The sequence below is a fragment of the Pan paniscus genome, chromosome 8, assembly GCF_029289425.2.
Source record: "Pan paniscus chromosome 8, NHGRI_mPanPan1-v2.0_pri, whole genome shotgun sequence".
NCBI lineage: Eukaryota > Metazoa > Chordata > Mammalia > Primates > Hominidae > Pan > Pan paniscus.
This window is the reverse complement of record NC_073257.2, coordinates 114,697,376-114,722,956: the sequence shown is the minus strand read 5'-3', so window position 1 is coordinate 114,722,956 and position 25,581 is coordinate 114,697,376. Positions and strand designations below refer to the sequence as shown.

The 25,581-nt window shown below is 50.6% G+C and overlaps 2 protein-coding genes across 3 annotated transcripts in view; one reads left to right on the top strand and one right to left on the bottom strand.

Moving 5' to 3' along the window:
• The first annotated feature begins 12 nt into the window (after positions 1-12).
• On the top strand, positions 13-7,376 carry CYP17A1 (cytochrome P450 family 17 subfamily A member 1). Its single transcript, XM_034931390.3, has 8 exons — positions 13-623; positions 2,296-2,434; positions 2,671-2,900; positions 3,564-3,650; positions 4,486-4,701; positions 5,014-5,183; positions 6,087-6,190; positions 6,713-7,376. The coding sequence occupies exons 1-8, from the start codon at positions 327-329 to the stop codon at positions 6,994-6,996; spliced, it is 1,527 nt and encodes a 508-aa protein (XP_034787281.1). The 5' UTR covers positions 13-326; the 3' UTR covers positions 6,997-7,376.
• A 14,051-nt stretch (positions 7,377-21,427) lies between these two features.
• The window catches only part of WBP1L (WW domain binding protein 1 like), a 75,189-nt gene continuing 71,035 nt past the window's right edge, over positions 21,428-25,581 (bottom strand). For both annotated transcript variants that reach the window (XM_003825526.6, XM_003825527.5), the window contains exon 4: positions 21,428-25,098. In XM_003825526.6, coding sequence (XP_003825574.1) covers positions 24,362-25,098 — 737 coding nt within the window. In that variant the 3' untranslated portion in view covers positions 21,428-24,361. The remainder of the gene's footprint in view (positions 25,099-25,581) is intronic.

The following is a 25,581-nucleotide window of genomic DNA, read 5'->3' as shown; positions in this document are numbered from 1 at the left end:
ATACCATTCGCACTCTGGAGTCATTCAAGCATGGGGAGCTCCTCAGAGGGTGATCAACTGACCTCCCTTACCTAGCTCCTCCTCCGGAGGTTTGCCCTGGAGTTGAGCCAGCCCTTGAGGAGGCCTTCACTCCCACTGCCTCTCTCACTTCTGGATATGAGCTCCGGCCTGGCTGGGCTCCAGGAGAATCTTTCCACAAGGCAAGAGATAACACAAAGTCAAGGTGAAGATCAGGGTAGCCCTTTAAAAGGCCTCCTTGTGCCCTAGAGTTGCCACAGCTCTTCTACTCCACCGCTGTCTATCTTGCCTGCCAGCACCCAGCCACCATGTGGGAGCTCGTGGCTCTCTTGCTGCTTACACTAGCTTATTTGTTTTGGCCCAAGAGAAGGTGCCCTGGTGCCAAGTACCCCAAGAGCCTCCTGTCCCTGCCCCTGGTGGGCAGCCTGCCATTCCTCCCCAGACATGGCCATATGCATAACAACTTCTTCAAGCTGCAGAAAAAATATGGCCCCATCTATTCCGTTCGTATGGGCACCAAGACTATAGTGATTGTCGGCCACCACCAGCTGGCCAAGGAGGTGCTTATTAAGAAGGGCAAGGACTTCTCTGGGCGGCCTCAAATGGTAAGTGGTGCCCATCTCCTCCCTGCCCCCTTCACCACCCCCTGGGATTGTTCAGGTCTTCAGACCATGCCTAGAATGGGGCTTCCAGCTCCAACAACCTGTAATTCTTCCCAAAGTAGACTAGTGGGATGATGTGAAGGGAGTGAACCTTCAGACCCCCACCCAGCCTCTAAATTAGGCAGGAAGAATTAAAGGAATGTCTCCTCTACCAGGCTGCCCAGGAGGTGGGATGGGAGGACCACAGTGGTCTGAGGGGTCAAGGAGTCCTCACTCCACTCCTCTCTCTGGGCCTAGACTTCTCTAATGGACTGAGAAGGTGCATGTACAGCACTTAGCCTAGCACCCAGCGCAGTAAGTGCCCCTTATACAGCCAGGATTCATGTTACTTTTCATGGAAAATGGGGGCAGTGACTACTGTCTCCATGAAAGCTGCTGGGGAGAATTAGCCTGGCTATTGCAGGCTGGGATTGCTGCTTTCCTGGTGCTATTTCCAGCTACTCAGGCTCACAGGGGCAGTTTTCTACAATGACATTTCAGGGTTGCTGATGAGCCTCCCACTCAGCAGGGCCCCCAGCCTCTCAGCATTTTTTTTTTTTTTTTTTTTTTTTTTGAGACAGAGTCTCTCTCTGTCACCTAGCCTGGAGTGCAGTGGCCAATCTCAGCTCACTGCAACCTCTGCCTCCCAGGTTCAAGTGATTCTCCTGCCTCAGCCTCCTGAGTACCTGGGACTACAGGAGCATGCCACCATGCCAGCTAATTTTTTGTATTTTTAGTAGAGATGGCGTTTCACCATGTTAGCCAGGATGGTCTCGATCTCCTGACCTCGTGATCCTCCCACCTTAGCCTCCCAAAGTGCTGGGATTATAGGCGTAAGCCACTGTGCCCTGCCAGCCTCTCAGCTTTGATCAAGCCAAGGGTTGGTTTATTTTTCCATGGACCAATCAGCCAGGTCTGCTGACCAACTACCTAGCTCCCACCTCTGCTGGCTTCCTCCCGGGGACAGAGAAGATGGAGAAGGCTAGTCATGTGGATCTTCGGGGTCAGGAAATGGAAAAGGGAGGCTTTGGACCCTTATGCTTTTGGGGGCACCTCTAGGAGGAGGCGGCTCGGCCCAAGTCCAGACTGGGTAGACAAAACATATGCACTCTCCAAATGTGGGCTTGTGGCTGGGTATGCAGGCGTGCAATGGAAGGGTAAACCTGAGTGAGGTGAGCTGTGCCTTTAGCTCAGCTAAGGGCTCAGGGAAAAGCAGAGATCTGTGCAGTCCTCAGCCTCTACAAGCCACCTGCTCCCTATCCTCTGGACAGGCATAGTTTAGAGAGTTTATCCCATCCAGAGTTGCCTTCCTGTGGTCAGAAACTGATGAGCAAAAAGAAGCCCAGAGGGCACCCTGTCAGCGAACAGAACCCCAATGCTGCTGCATTCTAATTAAGGGTTCTTTCTTTCTCCTTGATCTACTGTATTTCTGAAGGAATTGGGAGTAGGAGGCCTTAGGGTCTGTCCTACCAAGTCCTTGCAGTCATGGTGGAGTGCAGTGGGGCTGTGCCCACATGGGAGTCAGCATGCCAGGTACCTGCCTTCTCCTCCAGGAAGGAAAGCAGGGACCAGAGGTGTAAGGGCAAGAGTGGGGTGGATGGTGTGTGATTCCTACAGCCTTGCCTGCTCTCTAAAGGCAACTCTAGACATCGCGTCCAACAACCGTAAGGGTATCGCCTTCGCTGACTCTGGTGCACACTGGCAGCTGCATCGAAGGCTGGCAATGGCCACCTTTGCCCTGTTCAAGGACGGCGATCAGAAGCTGGAGAAGATCAGTGAGTGCCAGGCTGGCCCCTGGGGCTGGGGCTGGATCCCACAGGAGCTGCTGGAGGGAGAGGAGGGTTGGGCAGGGGTAAGGGTTAGGACTAGAGCGCAATGCCTTTTCTTGGCTACTGCTGCCATCTAGTGGCCATCTGCTATCTGTCCCCCGCTCCTGTTAAGAGGCAACTGGTACAGAGAGGGGGTAAGGGTGCTGATTCATTTCCCACCCTCATGCCCCCTCTCCCTTCAGTTTGTCAGGAAATCAGTACATTGTGTGATATGCTGGCCACCCACAACGGACAGTCCATAGACATCTCCTTTCCTGTCTTCGTGGCGGTAACCAATGTCATCTCCTTGATCTGCTTCAATACCTCCTACAAGAATGGGGACCCTGAGTTGAATATTATACAGAATTACAATGAAGGCATCATAGACAACCTGAGCAAAGACAGCCTGGTGGACCTAGTCCCCTGGTTGAAGGTGAGATGATACCACACCCTGCCTTCAGGTTCTAGTAGACCCTGACAGTGTCCCCAATCTTCCTTCCTTTTTACTTCCCTGCTCCAGCCGCAATGACCCATCTTTTTCCTGATTACCTCCGCCACCTCTACCTCCTCTGCCACTTAAAACCTTTGCCATTTCTCTGCAGAGATAGATTTAGCCTTTTAATTATGCACCTTAGTACTCCAGATAATGACCTTCATTTCTTTTCCAATTACCATGTGCCAGTACTAAGCATTCTATGCGCATTCATCGCTGAATTCCCCTTGGAAGTAGGTTTTATTATCCCCATTGTGCAGGTGAGAAGCAGGCTTAGCGGGGTTAAGGAGCTTGTCTGAGCCTTCAGGCTCATGTCTATCTCACTCCTAAGGGCTGGACACATAGCAGAGTCAGCGCTTGATGTTTGATTGAATGGGGAAGGAGAGGTGGAGACCAGGCCCTCCTCCCTTGTTTAGAATTGTCTTCGTCGTCATGATAAACCCGTTCTGTGTCCCCATCTTGCCTTCCATTCTGGCTGAAGGTCAGGGGTGGAGTAGGAACTTCCAGAGACAGAAAGCTAAGATCCGCCTCCAGGAGAGACTATGGCAGCTGGAGAAGCAAAATGGAAGAAGGGTGGATTTAACATTTCTTTTTATTTCCCAGATTTTCCCCAACAAAACCCTGGAAAAATTAAAGAGCCATGTTAAAATACGAAATGATCTGCTGAATAAAATACTTGAAAATTACAAGGTAGGTGATAGAGCAGAAGAGAATATGAGTTAGGCTAAAAGTAATCACAAGAGCAGGGTGGGGTCCATTCTACACACTGTAGAAGCTTCAAAACCAAGCAGAGAACCTGGCACATAGTAGGTGTACAATAAAAACTGACTTAAGGGCTGGGCGCGGTGGCTCACGCCTGTAATCCCAACACTTTGGGAGGCCGAGGTGGGCAGATCAATTGAGGTCAGGAGTTCGAGACCAGCCTGGCCAATATGGTGAAACCCCGTCTCTACTAAAAATACAAAAACTAGGCCAGGCAAGATGGCTCACACCTGTAATCCCAACATTTTGGGAGGCCAAGGTGGGCAGATCACCTGAGGTTGGGAGTTCGAGACCAGCCTGACCAACATGGAGAAACTCTGTCTCTACTAAAAATACAAAATTAGCCGGGCACGGTGGCGCATGCCTATAATCCCAGCTATTTGGGAGGCTGAGGCAGGAGACTCACTTGAACCCGAGAAGCAGAGGTTGCAGTGAGCTGAGATCATGCCATTGCACTCCAGCCTGGGCATTGCACCAAGATTCTGTCTCAAAAAAAAAAAAAAAAAAAAAAAACTGACTCAAGGAGTTGGGATCGAAAAGTGAGGAACTGAAGAGGATCCTAGAAGAGACCTAACCTCTCCACCAAATTTAAAGAGGGCCCGGGGCTGCCTCCTACCTCCACAAGTTCGTAGGTCCTGCCCAGACTTGCTCTACTTCCAAGTGGAAGGAGCCTTGTTATCTCTAGTCAGGGACAGAAGTATGGCAGGAGTGTCACAGATGGGGCTCCTTCCTTATTAATGTCTCCCAACCTCACCCAACCCAGGAGAAATTCCGGAGTGACTCTATCACCAACATGCTGGACACACTGATGCAAGCCAAGATGAACTCAGATAATGGCAATGCTGGCCCAGATCAAGACTCAGAGCTGCTTTCAGATAACCACATTCTCACCACCATAGGGGACATCTTTGGGGCTGGCGTGGAGACCACCACCTCTGTGGTTAAATGGACCCTGGCCTTCCTGCTGCACAATCCTCAGGTGTGCTTCCCCCTCATTGATCCTAGACCCCAGCCAGCCCAATCTCTGGGCTCCAGAGAAAGGGAGAGCCAATTCTCTCAGGCTTTCTGTGCAGGAAGACTAGGCCTGCCCTGCTCCTTACCCAAGCAGTAGTTGGCTTTGACCCCAGAGTAGAGCTGCCCCATCTTCTGGAAGCCGGGCCTGGGCCCCAGAGCCACTACTGGGAAGGGACTGGACAGGCTCTTCTCGATGTCACAGTTGGATTCTTCTCTAAGCCCTTGCTTCTCCTGGGCTTACACACACTAGTCACCTCCAACCTACTCTGGTTTTCAGGTGAAGAAGAAGCTCTACGAGGAGATTGACCAGAATGTGGGTTTCAGCCGCACACCAACTATCAGTGACCGTAACCGTCTCCTCCTGCTGGAGGCCACCATCCGAGAGGTGCTTCGCCTCAGGCCCGTGGCCCCTATGCTCATTCCCCACAAGGCCAACGTTGACTCCAGGTGTGCCTGCCCTCCCAGCGACATCTAGCCCCATGATGCATTCAACACTGCTTGCCAGCCCACCTGGCTCCCCCTACCCCCGGCCCCTGCTGGCCAACCTAAAGTCAGTCAACCATCAACTACTAAAAATCATCCTGCCGGCCGGGCACGGTGGCTCACAGCTGTAATCCCAACACTTTGGGAGGTCGAGGCGGGTGGATCATGAGGTCAGGGGTTCAAGACCAGCCTGACCAATATGGTGAAACCCTGTCTCTACTAAAAATACAAAAATTAGCCATGCATCGTGGCGCGTGCCTGTAGTCCCAGCTACTCAGGAGGCTGAGGCAGGAGAATCACTTGAACCAAGGCGGCGGAGGTTGCAGTGAGCCAAGATTGCACCACTGCACTCCAGCCTGGGTGACAGAGCGAGACTCTGTCTCAAAATAAATAAATAATTAATTAATTAGATATAAAAATCATCCTGCCCCCAGCCCCGTGGCTCCATGTCTCTACCACCTACAGACACGCATTGACTCATCCACAGATCTGCCTGAGTTCCCAGAGGAGCTTCCTGCTGCCCTCAGAGACATGTGGTCTGGGATGAAAGGCTGGGAGCTCCATGTTCCAACCAGCTGCAGCACGCACATAACATGCGCTGCAGCTCCAAACGCACACCCACATACACTGCCAGACACCAAAGTCCACAGACACAGGTGTTCAGACAGAAGCGCCTGTTAGGAGGGAAGGGATGGAGAAGGGCTGGATTTAGATTTGATCTGGCAGAAGCTGAGGAAAACATGAGTGAGTGGGAATGAGGGAGTAAAGGGCATTTTCCTCACGGCGGAAGAATGAGGGGGCATGAGGCTGAGCAAGGAAGGGAGTACGAAGTCCCAGACCCACTTTTCCTCTTCCACTCTGGAGCAGCATCGGTGAGTTTGCTGTGGACAAGGGCACACAAGTTATCATCAATCTGTGGGCGCTGCATCACAATGAGAAGGAGTGGCACCAGCCGGATCAGTTCATGCCTGGTGAGTCTGTCCTGTCCTGCGCCCTGGGCCACACAGCGAGCCTGGACTCTGCTCCACCACCCCAGTACCCCTTCACCTCTCCCAAGCTTGCTGCTAGAAAACTCTTGGCCCCAACTATACGGACCTGTTGACACCCTCATCCTGCCATAGACTTACCCAAACTCTTCACAGCTGGGTTTCCCACGCTCTTCTTCCAACCAACTGCAAATTCACCCTCCAAGAAGCCCTCTACGCCTCTGTCTGCCATTAAGTCTGTCCCTTCTCCCCTCGGATGGTGCTATTTTCATAGGTTAATTCCACCTCTTTTCCATCCTTCCTGAATATTTCATTTCCTCTGTGTCGTTAAGGGCTACCTGAAAGCAGGGCTGTATCTCTCCCCAGGCGGGGGTTCCCCCATAATAAGGCTACATCCTCAGATCAGGGTTCCCTGGGCAGGGCCATGTCTCCCCCTCAACCAGGGCAGAAACATACCTCTCCTCCCTCCTGCCCTAACCCCTGGCTGATGCCACTCCTTGCCTGCAGAGCGTTTCTTGAATCCAGCGGGGACCCAGCTCATCTCACCGTCAGTAAGCTATTTGCCCTTCGGAGCAGGTCCTCGCTCCTGTATAGGTGAGATCCTGGCCCGCCAGGAGCTCTTCCTCATCATGGCCTGGCTGCTGCAGAGGTTCGACCTGGAGGTGCCAGATGATGGACAGCTGCCCTCCCTGGAAGGCATCCCCAAGGTGGTCTTTCTGATCGACTCTTTCAAAGTGAAGATCAAGGTGCGCCAGGCCTGGAGGGAAGCCCAGGCTGAGGGTAGCACCTAAAGGCTGTAACTCACAGCCCCTGTCCACCCTATGTGGCCCCACAACACAGATTTAGAGATACAACCCCCCACCCTTCTCCGCCATTCTTCCCTACTCCCAACCCACTCCGCCTTCTTTTTTAGCCTGTGGCAATGCCAGTGATGTGCATAAACAGTTTTTTTTTTCCATAAGGTCCCTGAGTAGTTCATTTATGTATTCATTTGCTCACTCATTCTTTCAACACCGATTTTATTGAGCACCTACTATGTGCCATTCACTTTCTCAGGACACTCGAGCTCCGTGGTCTCTGAAGCTTACATTCTAGTGAGGGCTAACAAGTGAATAAGTTCAGAGACTCGTAAGTGCTTTGAAGTCAATCACAATTTGTGTGATGTGATGAGAAAATGGCAGAGGCAGTGGGTGGCTGCTTTGAACAAGGGGTCAGGAAAAGTGTTGCATGCTGAGAGAGAAGCAGGTAAAAAGGCCTCCAGGTGGGAGAGGTCAGCATGGCCAGTGAAGGGGAGAGTGGGCCCTGATGAGGTCAGAGTGGACATAGTGGTCCGTTCCCACTGTAGCTGGGATTACAGGAGGCCAGGAGAGAGGTTGGGTTTTATTCTAATTATGACAGGAAGTCACTGGAGGATTTTAAGTATGTAAGTGGAACAATCTGTTTTTTTGTTTTTGTTTTTGTTTGAGAAGGAGTTTCGCTCTTGTTGCCCTGGCTGGAGTGCAATGGCACGATCTTGGCTCACTGCAACCCCTGCCTCCTGAGTTCAAGTGATTCTCCTGCCTCAGCCTCCCGAATAGCTGGGATTGCAGGGGTGTGCCACCATGCCCAGCTAATTTTGTATTTTTAGTAGAGATGAGGTTTTGCCATGTTGGTCAGGCTGGTCTCGAACTCCTGACCTCAGGTGATCCACCCATCTCGGCCTCCCAAAGTGCTGGGATTATAGACATGAGCCACAGCGCCTAGCCTGTTTTTTGTTTTGTTTTGTTTGGGTTTTTTTGTTGTTGTTTTTTGTTCTGTTTTTTGAGTGACATGGTCTCACTCTGTTGCCAGGCTGATTGCAGTGGCACAATCATGGCTCACTGCAGCCTCAACCTCCCAGGCTCAAGTGATCCTCCCACCTCAGCATCCCAAGTAACTAGGACTACAGGCACACATCACCAGGCCTGACTAATGTTTTACTTTTTGTAGAGATGGGGTTTTGCTGTGTTTTCTAGGCTGGTCTCAAACTCCTAAGCTCAAGCGCTTCTCCCACCTCAGCCTCCCAAAGTGTTTGGATTATAGGCATGAGCCGCTGTGCCCAGCTGGTTTGTATTTCTAAAAGATCGCCGTAGTTGCTGTGTGGAGAATGTTCTGCTAAGGGATGGGAGTGGGAGCAGGAGAACAGTTAGGAAGGAGGCTGTTGTGCTGGTCCAGGAAAGCCAGATGTTGATGAGTTAAACCATGGCCACAGCAGTGGAAACAGTGAAAAGTGGTAGGATTGAGTTTATCTTTTGTTTTCTGTTTGTTTGTGTGTGTGTGTGTGTGTGTGTGTGTGTGTGTGTGTGTGTGTGTGTGTTTTGTTTTTTTTTGAGACAGACTCTTGCTCTTTCACACAGGCTGGACTGCAATGGCACAATCTCAGCTCACTACAACCTCCACCTCCCTTGAGCGATTCTGCTGCCTCAGTCTCCCAAGTAGCTGGAATTACAGGCGCCTGGATAATTTTTTTATTTTTACTAGAGATGGGGTTTCGCCATGTTGGCCAGGCTGGTCTCGAACTCCTGACCTCAAGTGATCCCACCTCAGCCTCCCAAAGTGCCAGGACTACAGGTGTGAGCCACCGAGCCTGGCCTGAGTTTATATTTTGAAAGTAGGGCAGGCCGGGCGTGGTGGCTCATGCCTGTAATTCCAGCACTTTGGGAGTCCGAGATGGGTGGATCGCCTGAGGTGTGGAGTTCTAGACTAGCCTGCCCAACATGGCAAAACCCCATCTCTACTAAAAATACAAAAAATTACTCGGGCGTGGTGGCAGGCACCTGTAGTCCCAGCTACTCGGGAGGCTGAGGCAGGAGAATGGCGTGAACCCCGGAGGCGGAGCTTGCAGTGAGCAGAGATCGCGCCACTGCACTCCAGCCTGGGCAACAGTTCAAGACTGTCTCAAAAAAAAAGAAAAAAAGAAAAGAAAAAGAAAGTAGGGCAAAAGTGTTGTTTGTTTTGATCCAAATAGGCTTCACTGCATGTTACCTCACAGGTTCAACCTTGGGGGAGTGTATGTGACCCACAGACTGGACCTGCTGTTGCCATCCCTCTGTCTTGGTCTGCAAAGACCAAGACTGGTGTGTCCCCCTTTCCTCACCCTTCCCTGGGGTAAACACTGCCAGGTAAGGGCTTCTACAGCTGTCTTCTGCAGCAGTGCCTGGGTTCCACCTCCTTCTCCCCACTCAAAAACCCCAGGAAGTCTGTAAAAGCTTCCTCACTAGGGCTGGGTGCGGTGGCTCACGCCTGTAATCCCAGCACTTTGGGAGACCGAGGCGGGCAGATCACGAGGTCAGGAGATCGAGACCGTCCTGGCTAACACGGTGAAACCCCGTCTCAACTAAAAATACAAAAAATTAGCCGGGCGTGGTGGCGGGCACCTATAGTCCTAGCTACTCGGGAGGCTGAGGCAGGAGAATGGCATGAACCCGGGAGGGGGAGCTTGCAGTGAGCTGAGATGGCGCCACTGCACTCCAGCCTGGGCAACAGTGCGAGACTCCATCTCAAAAAAAAAAAAAAAAAGAAAGCTTCCTCACTAGAAAATGAAGCCCTGACTCCTTTATATCTGGAAACTGGTATATTTAAACCTTGGTCATTGGCCAGTCTGCAAATGAATGTCCTGAGACATCCCGGAAGAAACTGACCCTTTTAGCCTAGAGAGAGGCCCCATCCCCAACTCCCTGGTGCCAGCCAGACCAGGGTCAGGTCATCAACAACCCAGTCCTTCCCCTCTGACTAGACAGAAGGACGTCAGCAGGGCATGGCTGATACCCTGCCTAGCTAAGTCTTAGAGAGAAGACGTCCCTATAGGGAGCGAGACAAGGTTTTCAATTACAACACTACCTTCTTCCTTATAAGGAGCTTTGTTAATCAGGTGGCAGTGGACCATTCCCTACTATTCCCTAACTCGGTCTTGGCCTTCATCTGCCATTTACCCTGGGACTTTGCTAAAGAGCCTGTAGGAGGCCAAGTGTGGTGGCTTATGCCTGGAATTCCAGCACTTTGGGGGGCCTAGGCAGGAGGATCCCTTGAGCCCAGGAGTTCGAGAGCAGCCTGGGCAACAGAGTGAGGCCCTGTTTCTACAACACTTAAAAAAAAAATTGGCCGGGTGCGGTGGCTCATGCCTGTAATCTCAGCACTTTGGGAGGCCAAGGCAGGCAGATCACAAGATCAGGAGATCAAGACCATCCTGGCTAACACGATGAAACCCTGTCTCTACTAATGATACAAAAAATTAGCCGGGCGTGCTGGCAGGCGCCTGTAGTCCCAGCTAATCAGGAGGCTGAGGCAGGAGAATGGCGTGAACCTGGGAGGCGGAGCTTGCAGTGAGCAGAGATCGCGCCACTGTACTCCAGCGTGGGCGACAGAGCAAGACTCTGTCTCAAAAAAAAAAAAAAAATTACCCAGGCATGGTGGCATACCTGTAGTCTCAGCTACTCAGGAGGTTGAGGTGGGAGGATTGCTGGACCCCAGGAGGCCGAGGCTGCAGTGATCTGAGATCGCGCCACTGCACTGCATCCTAGAGCAAGACCCAATCTCTAAAGAAAAAGAAAGAAAGAAGAAGAAGGATTAGTCTTTCACTTTCCTGCCATTCAATGTTCTGGTTCAATAGTTGGAGAATGAAAGAGTGCATATGTGTGTTGGCGGGCAGAGTGAGAGAGAGAAAGAGATGAAGATATATGGGAACCTATAGACAGACAAACAGATATAGATAGATGTAATATGCACCAGGTCAGTATCTGTCAAAGTGTGGCTCACAGACCCCTTGAGCCAGACTCATCTGAGAAACTTACTTAAAAACACAGACTCTGGTCCCTATCTTTCATGCATTGAGTACACTCTGGGAGCAGGGCCTGGAAATCTGCATTTTACAGGCTATCCAGGTGAATCCTGTACACACTGCCACGCACCCCCCCAGAGTCCTCAAGTGACATTGTGTGAGATTCTTGCAAACTTGCGATGTTTTCCATCCCAGTTAAACCCACCCACCACTTCCACAGAGGACACAGATCTTCTGCTAATTGCTTATCTCTTCATCACTAGTCTACAAAATGCCTTTCAGGCCAAGCACAGTGGCTCACACCTGTAATCCCAACACTATGGGAGGCCAAGGTGGGCACAACGCTTGAGCTCAGGAATCTGAGACCAGCCTGGCCAACATGGTGAAACCTCGTCTCTAGCTGGGCATGTTGGCGCACACCTCTAGTTCCAGCTACTCAGGAGGCTGAGGTGGGAGAATCGCTTGAACCCAGGAGGTGGAAGTTGCAGTGAGCCGAGATTGTGCCACTGCACTCCAACTGGGTGACAGAGTGAGTGAGAGAGACGCCGTCTCAAAAAAAAAAAAAAAAAAAAAAGCCTTTCAAATTCTGAGCAAATCTGAAATACTTAACTTTCCTCCAGCCAATTTTATTCCCCTCTGCTTTGAGCTGAGGATAGCTTGACTCAATCCAGCACCCAGCTGATGGGGGCAGAGGAACCGGGAGAGGGAAGGGACAAACTCCAGTATAGCCTTTCCCTTGGGCTCACTGTGGTGTCAGCATCTCTCCTAGGCTGCTTATGATGGGGGGCTGGGGTCAGCTGCCCACAAGCTCTCCTATGGACTTCATTTTTTTTTTGAGACAGGGTCTCACTCTGTCACCCAGGCTGGAGTGCAGTGGTGCAATCATGGCTCATTGCAGTCTGGAACGCCTGGGCTCAAGAGAGCTTCCTGCCTCAGCTTCCTGGGTAGCTGGGACTACAGGTGTGTGCCACCACTCTGGCTAATTTTTAAGTTTTTTGAAGAGATGGGGATCTTATTATGTTGCCCAGGCTGGTCTCAAACTCATGGCCCCTAGTGATCCTTCTGCCTTGGCCTCCCAAAATTCTAGGATTACAGATGTGAGCCACTGTGTCCTGTCTAAACCTTCATTTTGAAGGAAACTGAGGGCCATTGTGTGGGCTGGGGATAGGGTATGACTTGCCCCAGATCACACAGCTATGTAGCAGCAGGGCTGGGACCAGAACTCAAGATTTCAATGGTGCATGGTGGGGAGCCAGCCATGCTTTCCCACCTGTCCCCTGTGGTCATGCAGAAGGGCTCTTGGGATATTTGGCTGGGAGAGTACCTTTCAGGCAAGCTGAGTGACCTTTTAGAAAATGACTTTATGAACTTTGACTCCTGCCCAAACTGTGCTCTCCCCTGTCTGGAAGGCCTGTTCACCACTGATCTAAACCCACCCACCTTGAGGCTCAGACACATTTTTTATGACTCCTGAGTCCACCATGACCATCCCTCTTCAGCACTCAGCTTCTGTTCCTTGGTACTGAACCTAAACTGAACCTTGGCATCTGAGCATCTGCCTGGACTTGAAATGGGTGGGGCCCCCCACGGACACTGTCCACCTCCTGTACCTCTGGAGTTCAAGACTGAGCCTTCTCATGTTCTTTATCCTGCATATCAGCACCTGACAAATAGAAGGGTAGACAAACAAGAGTGATGCAGGACAGGCAAGCCCTAAAATTGGGGCTTAGCCCAGGAGGGTTCTTGGCTTCACCCAGAAAGAATTCCAGGGCAAGCTGGTGGTGGTAGCCAGCAAGCAGCAGTGCACAGAGCAGCAGAGGTACTGCTCCTTGTGGAGCAGGGCTACCCAGAGGCAGTGTGCCCAGAACAGCAACGCAGGGGCAGGGCTGCACTCATATGGACATCTACTTTTAATTATATGCAAATTAAGGGGTGGATTATGCAGAGATTTCCAGGATGAGGGTAGTAACTTCCAGGTCATCAGGTCGTTGCCACGAAAAGGGATGGTAACTCCTAGGTTTTGCCATGGCAATGGTAAACTGACATGGCACACTGGCAGGCATGTCATGGAAAGCTGCTTCTGCCCCCCTACCTGTTTTAGCTAGTCCTTAATTTGGTTCCATGTCCGAGCCCCGCCTCCTACCTCAAGAGGACTGAATCAAATGCTCTAAATCACTTGGTTAATTGGCCCAATGATAGTAAATAAATTCTATCTCCTTATGCAGAAGGAAGCCCAGATCTTTGACAAAACTGGAAGGTCTTTGCCAAGACCCCACAGTTAACCGTCTGAGCCTCAGACTGTCCTTAACCAGTGGTGTGATGATAAATAAATGTTTAACAACCAGGTCTGGGAGGGGCGGGGGTGTGCGGAATAGCCTTGATTTGTAATGTTTGCTGATTACTGTGGTGTAGATACTCCCAACGTGACCAATTTTAAGCTACCAATGTGATGCCAGTAAACAGGGTTGGAAAGAGACACATAGTAGCATTATATGTTCTTTACCGTTGTTATTATTACATAGTAAATGCCATTATGTAGTATTTCCACCATACTGATAGGTAAATGTAAATAACCTCAAGGGCACAGATAACAGTAACATGTAGTAAAATAACTAGGAAATGATCAGTTTTGAGTATCTATTACCTTTGTTTTTAATATAACTCAATTGTAGGTTTAAGTTTTTTAAATTGGCTGTTTCATATAAACAGCTCATAAAATTCCTGAAAATTTAAAAATCAGTTCTAGTGAGCTATTAAGAGCCAACCCTCCCAGGAGAAATGGGCCACGCTTGTCTTAAAGAAAAGCAGTTCCCGGCTGGGCGAAGTGGCTCATGCCTGTAATCTCAGCACTTTGGGAGGCCGAGGCAGGTGGATCACCTGAGGTCAGGAGTTTGAGACCAGCCTGGCCAACTTGGTGAAACCCCGTCTCTACTAAAAATACAAAAATTAGCAGGGTGTGGTGGCGTGCGCCTGTAGTCCCAGCTACTCGGGAGGCTGAGGCAGGAGAATCACTAGAACTAGGTGGAGGTTGCAGTGAGCCGAGATTGTGCCACTGCACTCCAGCCTGTGCGACAGAACAAGACTCCGTCTCAAAACAGACAAACAAAAAACGAAAAGGAGTTCCTGGGCTGGGGACAGTGGCTCACCACACCAGCACTTTGTAATCCCACCACTTTGGGAAGTCAAGGTGGGTGGATCTCTTGAGCTCTGGAGTTCCAGACCAGCTGGGCAACATGGTAAAACCCCATCACTACAAAAAAATACAAAAAATTAGCCAGGTGTAGTGGCACATACCTGTGGTCCCAGCTGGTCCCAGTTACTTGGGAGGCTGAAGTGCGAGGATCACATTGAACCCAGGAGGTCAAGGCTGGCAGTGAGTGCGCCACTGCACTCCAGCCTGGGTGACATAGCAAGAACTTGTCTCAAAAAAAAAAAAAAAGAAAAAGAAAAAAGAAAGAAAAGCAGTTCCCCTGAGTCTCCTTGTTGACAGGAGGGAAATCCTTCCCTATTGTGGGAGGGTGAGAGTGAGTGAATGTTCTATCAGCCTCTGGTGGCCACAAAACCTGAGGCAAATGAGGAGCCCTCTCTGCAGTCACACTCGTAGATGTTAGCGCCCTTCTCTGGAGGGTGGGGATCCAGTCACAGAGGCCGTGCAGTGGGGTGGGAAGCGCAACGGATAAATTGGACCCAGACCACCCCGGTGCTCTGCCCCAGCTCCCGTTTCCTGGCCCTGGATCTTAGGCCCATCACTAACTTCCTGAGCCTCAATTTCCCCATGGATAATGTGGGGGAACCTAACACCTGCGCTGCCCATCTTCCGAGGCTCTGGTGAGGATGAGAGGCAGAAAAGAGTGTGTGGGCAGGAGAGTCCCACACAGACGGGAATGCAAATGACTCGAAGTCAGGTTGCAGAGACAAATCCTCCCAGTGTTGTCATTTACAGACTGCGTGGCCATGGACACCTTAGGTGGCCTTAAGCCTTGGTTTTCCCATCTGTAATATGGCGGGGGCGGGTGGTAGGGAACTGGGATGTTTGTGTCATAGCGTTACTGTGAGGATGAAATGTGAACCTATGAAATACATTTAGTGCCTTGATAAATATTGGGTTTCTCGTTGTTGTCTATATCCAAACCCACGAAATGAGTCCTTCACAGGGTTTTATACAAACCTCCCCAAAAGCCACCAGTTTGGTCAGGAGGGGGAGCGGGTGTGTGCAGATGAGTCCCTCCGCAGGATGGAACCCTGGGGAACCCACCCTCCCCGTTCCATCCCCGCAGGGCCCACTACAGTCCCTGGCCTGCCACCTGCCCACTCCGTCCCCGCAGAGCCAGGGCTGACGGACTGCCGGGCAGCGGGTGGAGAACCCAAAGACAAACTCACAGCTCCAGCACAGGTGTTCTGTCACAGTTTCTGTGGGATTGGGTTTCTTGAGACTTCTTGGTGAAAAAACATGAAATGAAGGGAATCTGAAGCTATGGTGAGGAACAGGCTTATAACAGAGTAAGGAGAGGCCAGGTGTGGTGGCTCATGCCCATAATCTCAGCACTTTGGGAGGCCGAGGCGGGCGGATCACCTGAGGTCAGGAGTTCGAGACCAGCCTGCCCAACATGGCGAAACCTCGTCTCTACTAAAAATACAAAAAATTAGCCGGGTGTGTTGGTGGGTGCTTGTAATCCCAGCTACTTGAGAGGCTGAGACAGGAGAATCACTTGAACCCGGGAGGCGGAGATTGCAGTGAGCCAAGATTGCACTACTGCACTCCAGCCTGGGCAACAAGAGCAAAACTCCATCTCAAAGGAAGAAAAAAAAGCCAAAAACAAACAAAACAGAGTGAGGAGAAATTTCAGGTCAAACAAAAATCCTCTTCTCCCCTCACAAACACAGAAAGCTGTACTTTCATCACCTTGGAGGAAGAACAAAAACACTCTTTCAAGGAAAAGAGACAAAGAAGATCCAAACTGTAACTCCTGAGAATTTTACAGTGTTTCCAAGGGGTTACACCGTCCCTGGAAGTTGACATTCGTCCGAATACTGGTGGCAAGCAGCATCACCTGTCCCAGGGGTGATGCCATTTTAGCACTGAATTGCTCTTGGAGGTGAAGCCTGGCTGGGTGTGGGGGGGTCTGCCCCCTGGAGCAAGAGGAGATAGGGTAGCTCCTGAGGAAATGGTGTCTGTTTCATCTTTCACCATGTTACTCTTAGCTCAATATATTGTTCTCTAGTTCTCCCTCACCTTTGAAAAGAAATTACAAGGCTCATACCTGTAATCCCAGCACTTTGGGAGGCCAAGGCAGGTGGATCGCTTGAGCCCAGGAGTTCAAGAGCAGACTAGGCAACATGGCAAAATCCTGTCTCTACAAAAAATACAGAAATTAGCTGGGCATGACGGCGTGCACCTGTAGTCTCACCTGCTTGGGGAGGATGAAGTGGGAAGATCACTTGAGCCTGGGAAGTTGAGGCTGCAGTGAGCTGAGATTGTGCCACTGCACTCCAGCCTGGGCCAAAAGAGAAGAGAAGAGCGAGAGGAAGAAGTCACAAGTTCTTCAGGTGGCTTGTGAGTACCTACATTACAGCTCTTCACTGTCCTGCCTTCTGGTTATTACATTGGCCTTGGAGCCATTAGACCTGGCTTCAAATCCTAGCTCTGCCACTTATTAGCTATGTGATCTTATAAAGTTAGTTAAGTCCTCTGGATGCCACAATCCCATTAATAAAGCAGGAATAATTGCAGCCTATATACCTCAGAGACCTGTTTTGAGGCTACATTTTTTTATTTTTTTGAGATGGAGTTTCGCTCTTGTTACCCAGGCTGGAGTACAATGGCGCGATCTCGGCTCACTGCAACCTGAGCCCCCCGGGTTCAAGCGATTCTCCTGCCTCAGCCTCCTGAGTAGCTGGGACTACAGGCATGCACCACCACACCTGGCTAATTTCGTATTTTTAGTAGAGACGGGGTTTCTCTGTATTGGTCAGGCTGGTCTCGAACTCCCGACCTCAGGTGATCCGCCCACCTCGGCCTCCCAAAGTGCTGGGATTACAGGTGTGAGCCACCGTGCCCAGCCTGAGGCTAATTTTTTTTTTTTTAATGTAGCTAAGATGCTCACACAAGACCGGCATTGTGGAAACCATCAACCAACAAAACAATAAAGACAAATTAAATTAAAATATTTTGCTAGGTGCAGTAGCTCACGCTTGTAATCCCAGCACTTCGGGAGGCTGAGGCAGAAGGATCATTTGAGCTCAGGAGTTTGAGACCAGCCTGGGCAACATAGCAAAACCCCATCTCTACTAAAAATATGAAAATTAGCCAGGCATGGTGGTGTGCGCCTATAATCCCAGCTACTCAGGAGGCTAAGGCAGGAGAATCACTTCAACCCGGGGGCGGAGGTTGCCATAAGCCGAGATTGCACCACTGCACTCCAGCCTGGGTGACAGAGCAAGACCCCATCTCAAAAAATTAAAATTAAATTAAATTAAATTAAAATAAAATAAATAAAATAAAATAACCTGCTTCTCTCTCCAGTTTGATCTCTTGCTACTTCCCAGAATGCAGTGATAAATTGCTTGCAGCTTTCTACATGCCATGCAGAGTCTCCCATTCTAGGCCTCCCATGCTTTTTTGTGCTTTTCAGCACCAGGCACATAGTAAGCACTCAATAGTCTGCAGAAAAAACATTTGCCTAGAATTCCCTTGCACCTTTCTTCACCTGATAAACTCAATTTAGAGGTATCTCCTCCAGGAAGCCTGCCTTAATCCCCTAGTTTGGCTAGATTCTCCTCTGTGCACACATGCTTCGTGGTGCTTTCCATGTGGTACTAAAACTGCCGATGTGCCTGCCTTCCTCTCGAGAATACCATTAGCTCTTCTAAAGAGGAGCCAGGGCCAGGCGTGGTGGCTCCACACCTGTAATCCCAGCACTTTGGGAGGCTGAGACAGGCAGATCACTTGAGGTCAGGAGTTTGAGACCAGCCTGGCCAACATGGTGAAACCCCATCTCTACCCCAAATACAAAAATTAGCCAGGCGTCGTGGTGCACATCTGTAATCCCAGTTACTCAGGAGGCTAAGACAGGAGAATCGCTTGAACCTGGGAGGCGGAGGTTATAGTGAGCCGAGATCGCACCACTGCACTCCAGAGCAAGACTCTGTCTCAAAAAAAGAAAAGGAGCCAGTCCTAAGGCATCTTTGAATTCTCATGCCTTGGCACCTGCTAGGTGCTCAGTAAAGGCTCAGCTCTTCAGTGAGGCCACAATTGCCCCCAGGCCAGAACCCAAATCCTCCCAAGACCCACAACCCTTCCCAGCAGGTTCAGCAAGAAGCTACCAACCAAACCCACTTCTCCCTCCTTTTCTGAGTCAAACCCTGGTTTTTGCCCCTGGCTGAAAACAGGAAACTGAAGAATGTGGAGTTTCTTGAAATTCTTGTTCACCAAAAGTACTCTGTTTTGCAGTTCTGGGCATTGGTACTGTCACCATCTGCACTTGGTCACATGGGGCAACAGAGACAACGTCATACTTCATTACAGAAATGAGGAACTCAGTGACCCACCAGCCTGGGGTTCAATGGCATGGTGTCCCCTCTAGACCTGGGCACCCAGGGTACATGCACAGCCTCTGGCAACCAGCCCCTAAGAGTTACACCATTTTGTTTTTGTGCCACTCAGATATTAGCTCAAAGAAGGCAAGAATGATATACTCCCAGTTCTTTCCCGTGGTTTTAGAACAGAACTGTCTCTAGATGCTAGCATGGCCCTACTGGGGTTGCCTGAAGGAACCCAACAGTTTAGAAAGAACAAGTCAGCAACCACTCCACTAGTGTCACCGAGAGGCCAGGAATGTCCTCTGCCAGAGGGTCAAAGACAGGGGTGGGGGCATGTCTGGCTAAAACTGGCCTTCAGAAAAAACAGGGCCCCTGGGCAAGCCAGGGCCTAGGGAGGACAACACTCACTTGCCAGCACCCCCTGGGTGCCAGCCCACCAGTGAGCACTCCGCTTATGGAGGCAGGAACCCCTTCCTGGAGGGTTCCTAGGATGTGTACTACCTTGCTTTGCCCATCTGCAGTCTTGCTGGGTAGGGGTGTCCTCCCTGGGCAGAGAAGTAGCAAGCTGTTCTTCAAACAAGGACTTATATCTGGCCAGGCACAGTGGTTCACACCTGTAATCCCAGGACTTTGGGAGGCTGAGGCAGGTGGATCACTTGAGGCCAGGAGTTCGAGACCAGTCTGGGCAACATGGTGAAACCCCATCCTTACTAAAAATACAAAAATAAGCTGGGCGTCGTGGCAGGCACCTGTAATCCCAGCTACTTGGGAGGCTGAGGCAGAAGAATCACTTGAACTCGGGAGGTGGAGGTTGCACTGAGCAAAGATGGCACGACTGCACCACTCCAGCCTGGGCGACAGAGCGAGACTCCATCTCAAAAAAAAAAAAAAAAAAAAAGGACTTACACCTAAGAGGTCAGTCTTAAGCAGATGGTAAAATGAACAAAGGAACTCTCCTTGTATTAGGAAAGAATCATTGGCCCACAATGACAGATTCTGGCACACTGGTGGCTTCCTCACTACCTAAAATCAGCTCCGAGACCTCTTGCTTGGCATTCAAGACCTCAAACTACCTCCCACTATTCCCTGAAAAGCTCCAAATCTGTACCATTCACTTCATCTCAAACTTAACTTATATTGTTAATTAACTATTTCACACAAGTATGTTTTCTTTCTTTTTTTTTTTGAGATGGAGTTTCGCTCTTGTTGTCCAGGCTGGAGCACAATGGTGCAATCTCAGCTCACCACAACCTCCACTTCCCGAGTTAAAGCGATTCTCCTGCCTCAGCCTCCCAAGTAGCTGGGATTACAGTCGCATGCCACCACACCTGGCTAATTTTTTAATATTTTTAGTAGAGACGGGGTTTCTCCATGTTGGTCAGGCTGGTCTCGAACTCCTAACCTCAGGTAATCCACCCGCCTCAGCCTCCCAAAGTGCTGGGATTACAGGCATGAGCCACCATGCTCGGCCATGTTTTGTCTTTCTGACTGTAAGTTCTGGAGGGCAGAGGCCTCATCTTCTATGTCTTTGACATTATCCTGAGCCTCTGACACAGTGCTGGGCAGAAAGTGGGCAACTCGATACATTATACTGTGTGTTAAATTCCAAGGCCAAGCATATACCCCCATGTCTATCATATCAACAAAAAAGATCTCTCAGAGTGCTTGCTTTCTTTTAAATGCCATGTTTTGGCCGGGCACAGTGACTTACACCTGTAATCCCAGCACTTTGGGAAACCAAGCCAGTACGATCACTTGAGCCCAGCCTGGGCAACATAGTTAGACTCTATAGGATCACTTGAGCCCAGCCTGGGCAACACAGTCAGACCCTATCTCTCTCTCTCTCTCTCTCTCTCTCTCTCTCTCTATATATATATATAGTTTTTTTCTTTCTTTTTTTTTTTTTTGATACAGGGTCTCGCTCTGTTGCCCAGGCTGGAGTGCAGTGGTGTGATCTCAGCTCACTACAGCCTCCACTTCCTGGGCTCAAGCCATCCTCCCACCTCAGCCTCCCACATAGCTGGGACCACAGGCACACAGCACCACACCCAGCCAAGTTTTGTATTTTTTGTAGAGATGGTGTTTTGCCATGTTACCCAGACTGGTCTCAAACTCCTGAGCTCAAGTCATCTGCCTAGCTTGGCCTCCCAAAATGCTGGGATTACAGGCGTGAGCCACCTCGCCCAGCCCGTCTCTGTTATTTAAAAAATAAAAATAAAAAAATAGCTGGGCACAGTGGCTCATGCCTATAATCCCAGGCCAGGGTGGCTGGCCTGTTATCTCAGCACTTTGGGAGCTCAAGGCAGACGGATCACCTGAGGTCAGGAGATTTGAGACCAGCCTGGCCAACATGGTGAAACCTCGTCTCTACTAAAAATACAAAAATTAGCCGGGCGTGGTGGTGGGCACCTGTAATCCCAGCTACTCAGGAGGCTGAGGCAGGAGAATCACTTGAACCTGGGAGGTAGAGGCTGCGTGAGCCAAGATCACGCCACTGCACTCCAGCCTGGGCGGCAGAGTGAGACTGTGTCTCAAAAAAAAGCCATGTTTTAGCAACAGGGTATCTGACAAAACTTGTCTCTGCTTTCTCGGGATCTGATTTTAGCCTGTTTGTGGGACTTTCCAAAGTATTCCAAACATCAGGAACACACCCTGACAGAGAGAGGGGAGGACTCCTCAGAACAGAGTGTGGACCCAGCAGCACTGTCCAGCTGCCCTTGGCCCTGTGGTTTCTCTTTGGCCCAGGGCCCTATCCTCAATGACTGTGTGACAACCTCTCAGTCTCTGTGTGGAGAAAAGTGCTTGTGGTTTAGGATCTTGAGGTGCAATTTCCTGAAGACTGAGGAAGAAGAAGAGGGAACAAAGTGCAGCAAGAAAGAGCAGTAGCATTTTTGGGATCAATTTTTATTTGGGCTTCTCACAGTGGTTAGAGCCACTCTGTCTTCAGAACAATCACAGCACAGGAAATGCGTCACTGAGACTGCCCAGAAAAGTCTGACCAGCTGAATCTTATTGCTTAAAATACACATATTCACAATAACTGACAAAGGGTAACGTGCCTCACACAGGAATGTGTTCGCATTTGCAAATCTTCTGACTGGCTGTAGCACCAAACCCTCCACCAACCCCGTCTCATTCACGTGGAAAGCCAGCCTCAGTCACATCTCCCTGGCCCCCTAACGATTCCTTCAGCTCCCTATTAAATCTCTCTCTGAGCAGGGCAGCATCCTGTAGCGGGGGCCAAACTGTGACCTGGGAACCAAGCCCAGCTCCGCAGGTTGCATTTCCGTCTTCTCGTGCCTTTAGGATAGGACGCTGCAGTGAGTCCCACAGTTAACACTTGCCCAGTTCCCCACTCTAACTGGGGAAAGGAACTTGAGAGGCTCAGAACTCATCCATTTGATCTGTTAACTGAAAAAGGATTCATTTTGATAAAACTTGTTCGCCTTTGAGACACTTCAGTGAGTTATTTGGGATTCTTAAAAAAATAAAAAAAAGGTGGAAGGAAAGGCATCTGAGGGGCTGTGACACACTCCGGCTACCTCTGGCCACACGCCAGCTTGCTTGTGCCTGTTGGACTCACCAGAGGGAGGCAGGCCCTGCGGCTCCTCTAGAGCCTGCAAAGCCTCCTCCTGGCAATTCTGGGCAGGGCCGATGTCTGGGCCACAGCTAGTCCAAGCCTGTCATTGAAGACCCAATCAAGCTTCCGTCTGAAATTCCACCTTCTTTTGTCCCAAGTGGTTGTGGACACCCCCGGGGGCTGGTACTGAGGACCAGCAGCAGCCAAGGGAGGCAGACAGGCTCAGAGCACGCTTCCATTTATAGGGAACAGAACGCAGGCCTCCGAGTGTCCACGGAGCAATGTGCAAATCGCAGTGATGAGTAGAGTAAAACCTCTACTTCGAGCACAGTATCTCTGGCAAACACAGGGGACTGCAGTCGACAATGCTGCGGAGTACACCCGAGTACACAGTCAGACATTTGTTCGGTAAACAGTAAATGCGTAAGATCAATGACCTTGAGAGGCCTGTCTGTGCTCCAGACGTGTGGTTCACGTGGGGAGAATGGCTGCCACTCAAAGTATCTTCACAGGAAAACAGGGCTTGAGGCTCACACACAACAGACAGACACACACGGCTCACCCAAAAAGTCACTGTGTACGGACTTAACTTTGTTCAACATGGATTTTGGTTTTGTGGAATCTAAATGCAGACACTCGTTTACCTCACATCCTTGGATTTGTCTGTTTTTGGACATATATATATATTTTTTGTTTGTTTCTTTCTTTCTTCCATAACATCAATGCTTCGTCTGAATATCATCATCGTTCAAGAGTTGGGGGAAGAAAGACTTCATATGCACAGGGCCGGGTGGGGAATGTTTGTTTTGGCTGTTTGCTGCCTCCATTCAGATTTTCCTATCGCAGCTCAGCTGGTGACCTGAAGCCGAGCAACAGGCACAAGGGTCCCCAGGGCCTTCCGGATGGCTGCTTTCACCTCCTGCCTGGGCCACCGAGTCTCTACACAGAAAAATGAGTCACCCGACTCAAAAGGGGTGGGGGTAGAGGCAGGGACAAGGCATGAAAACCACAGATAACCAAGGTATTTCTTCCAAGTGGTCAGTTTAAAACAAACAACCGCCACCAAAAAAAAAAAAAAAAAAAAAACCCACAAAAAATATTTATTCAGAATCAAAGATAAAATACTGTGTGAGAGCCAGGCTACAGGGGCCCTTTCTCTGGGGCCATCGCTTCCTCAGTCCGCTGTCTGTTTCCTCATACGGAACAGTGAGATGTGAAGGCCCGCAGGGTGTGTGCTTGCGATGCAGGCTGACACGGGTCACCTGTGAACACAGACCAAAGGGCAGAGAGGCAGAGAGCTGCACCTCTATCCACTGCTGCGGCTTAGGGCCTCCTGCTCACAGAGGTTCCAAGACAGCCTCCACCCCAGCCTTCACACGAGACATCTTCTGGCTCAACGGCAGGCAGGCTCTTTGAAGGCCAACTTGGGAAAGAGCCACAAACGTCATTTTCCAGAAGAGAATTCTTGCCTGCCCACCGGTGAAGTTCTTGTTTTCAGCTGTCTTTTGCTGTTTGTTTTTAGAGAAAAAAACAAACAAAGAAAAGGCAGTATAACCTTTCACACCAGAACCAGCCTGCGGCCAGCCAGAGCCTGCGGGGAAGAGGCCCCTCAAGGACGCATGGGGTGCATAGATCTTGTCACCTGGAATTTGACAGATCAACAAGCCCCTACCAACCTATCATACAACGGCCCAGTAGCTCTCATCCTCCCACAGGATTAGCTCAATGCTGGCTTGGCAGACACTGGCAGCCCAATGACAAGCCCTGGGCCTCTGTGGGTTTCCTTCTTCATCCAGGGCCAAGATGGGCTGCCTCTCCTGGACTGAGACACAGCAACGTTCTCTTAAACTAGAATCAGAGCACAAACCTATTCCATCACCAAGAATCATGTCAGGGCACAGTCCCAGCCTCCTTCCTTGGGGGCTTTTAAAACACATCTCTCTGACCCAAACAGGTAGGTGAGATTTGACTTTAAAGAAAGGAGATGGAGTTAGGGTATGAGGAATGAGTCACAGAACCAACTTAGCCCTCCACAACACTGTGCCCTTGTGGAGGAAGAGGCATCCACACCCCGAACTGTACCTGGAGATGGAGGAAAATGCAGGAGAGGAGAAGGAAAACAAACAAAAAGGAACCAAGTGGCTGTACTCTGAAAGTCTTTGAAAGTCACTTAATGCTTCTCTCGTGGTTCTCTCCTACCCTGGTTGCTTTGCCAAGTTGCTGGGTGCTGGCAGGACCTGCTCTAGCTGGGGGAGCTGCTGCTCTGGGAGTTGGGAGAGTCCTGCTCGTTGATGGTGTTCAGCAGCAGGCATGCGGGCGGCCGTGGCAGGTGCGGGTGCCCAGGCTCTCGAGCCTGCTCCTCAGACGGCTGACAGAGGCCTTCCTCCTCGTCACCAGGGGGCCGCACATGGCAGCTGTCGCAGAAGTCCAGGGGCCCATCCAGAGCATCATCGATGAGTGTGTTGAACTCTTTGAGGTCATCGTCATGGTGGCCCCGGTTGCACACACACACTTCAATGCCCGAGTCACCTGTGAAGCGGCGATGTCTCCCAGGCGTCTTCTCTTTGCTGTCGGGTGCGCCGTGTTCAGAGCTGTCATCTTTCAGCAGCTCCTCCCTACATTCTGCATCTTTGTCCAGGAAGGCCCCGGGGTCCAGCTCCCCCAAGCCAGCCACAGAGCCACTGGGCTCCATCCCTGGGGCTTTGGTGGCTGCTCGGTCAACTGGTAGGTCAGAGGGCTCAGGGTCAGCGATGCTTGGGGGTCTTGTGCTGCTTCTGCTGGGCCCAGACAAGGGGCTGCTCTGTGCCCCCTGGGATCCCCTGGTGGGATCGATGCCCGGGGGACTGCCACCTGCAGGGCCACACTGTGGAGGCAGCAGCTGCTGCTGCTGTAGCTGGAAGGCACTGTATGGTGGGGGAGGAGTTGGAGGTCGGTTCACCACTTCCTCATAAGGAGGTAGTAAATAGTTTGGCAAAAACCCTAAAATGGGGAGGTAGGAAGGAGAAATTACTGCACTGGTCATTGTTCTAGGCAGACTGCAAAGCTCCCACTGAACATTTGCATTGTCTCTTCCCACCCCAGAGCACCCAACAAGTGATGGCTACAGCTCTTGGTTGTGAGCAGAGGAGAGACAGCTGCGAGCAATTCTGCAGAGACAGAGGGGCAGTTTGGGAAGGGCCTAACCTAGCTTCTTGAAATCTGAGAGCCCCTAAAGCTGCTTCGTAGGCAAGGACTTCACGCCTGTTGGGAGTTAAGGCAGAGAATTAGGCAAACGTGGTAGATGCCAAAAAATAACTTCTGCCTGGAATGGACCCACTTCCACATGCACACGAGTCTCATGTTCTTGCTTAGAGTGTGTCCTTCATCCAAGTCCCACAGGCCTCAGGGCCAGGGTCCCTAACTTCAGACTTCTTAACTACTTTTCTTCCTCCTAACCTTCCAAATGCACTATGTAGGGTCTTT

What these genes read in the sequence shown, in the direction of transcription:
- CYP17A1 (XM_034931390.3), top strand. Translation starts at nt 327, where the DNA reads ATGTGGGAGCTCGTGGCTCTCTTGCTGCTTACACTAGCTTATTTGTTT. An exon ending in TCAGAAGCTGGAGAAGATCA is followed by an intron (nt 2,435 to 2,670) that starts GTGAGTGCCAGG and finishes CTCTCCCTTCAG; the next exon opens with TTTGTCAGGAAATCAGTACA. An exon ending in GCCGGATCAGTTCATGCCTG is followed by an intron (nt 6,191 to 6,712) that starts GTGAGTCTGTCC and finishes CCTTGCCTGCAG; the next exon opens with AGCGTTTCTTGAATCCAGCG.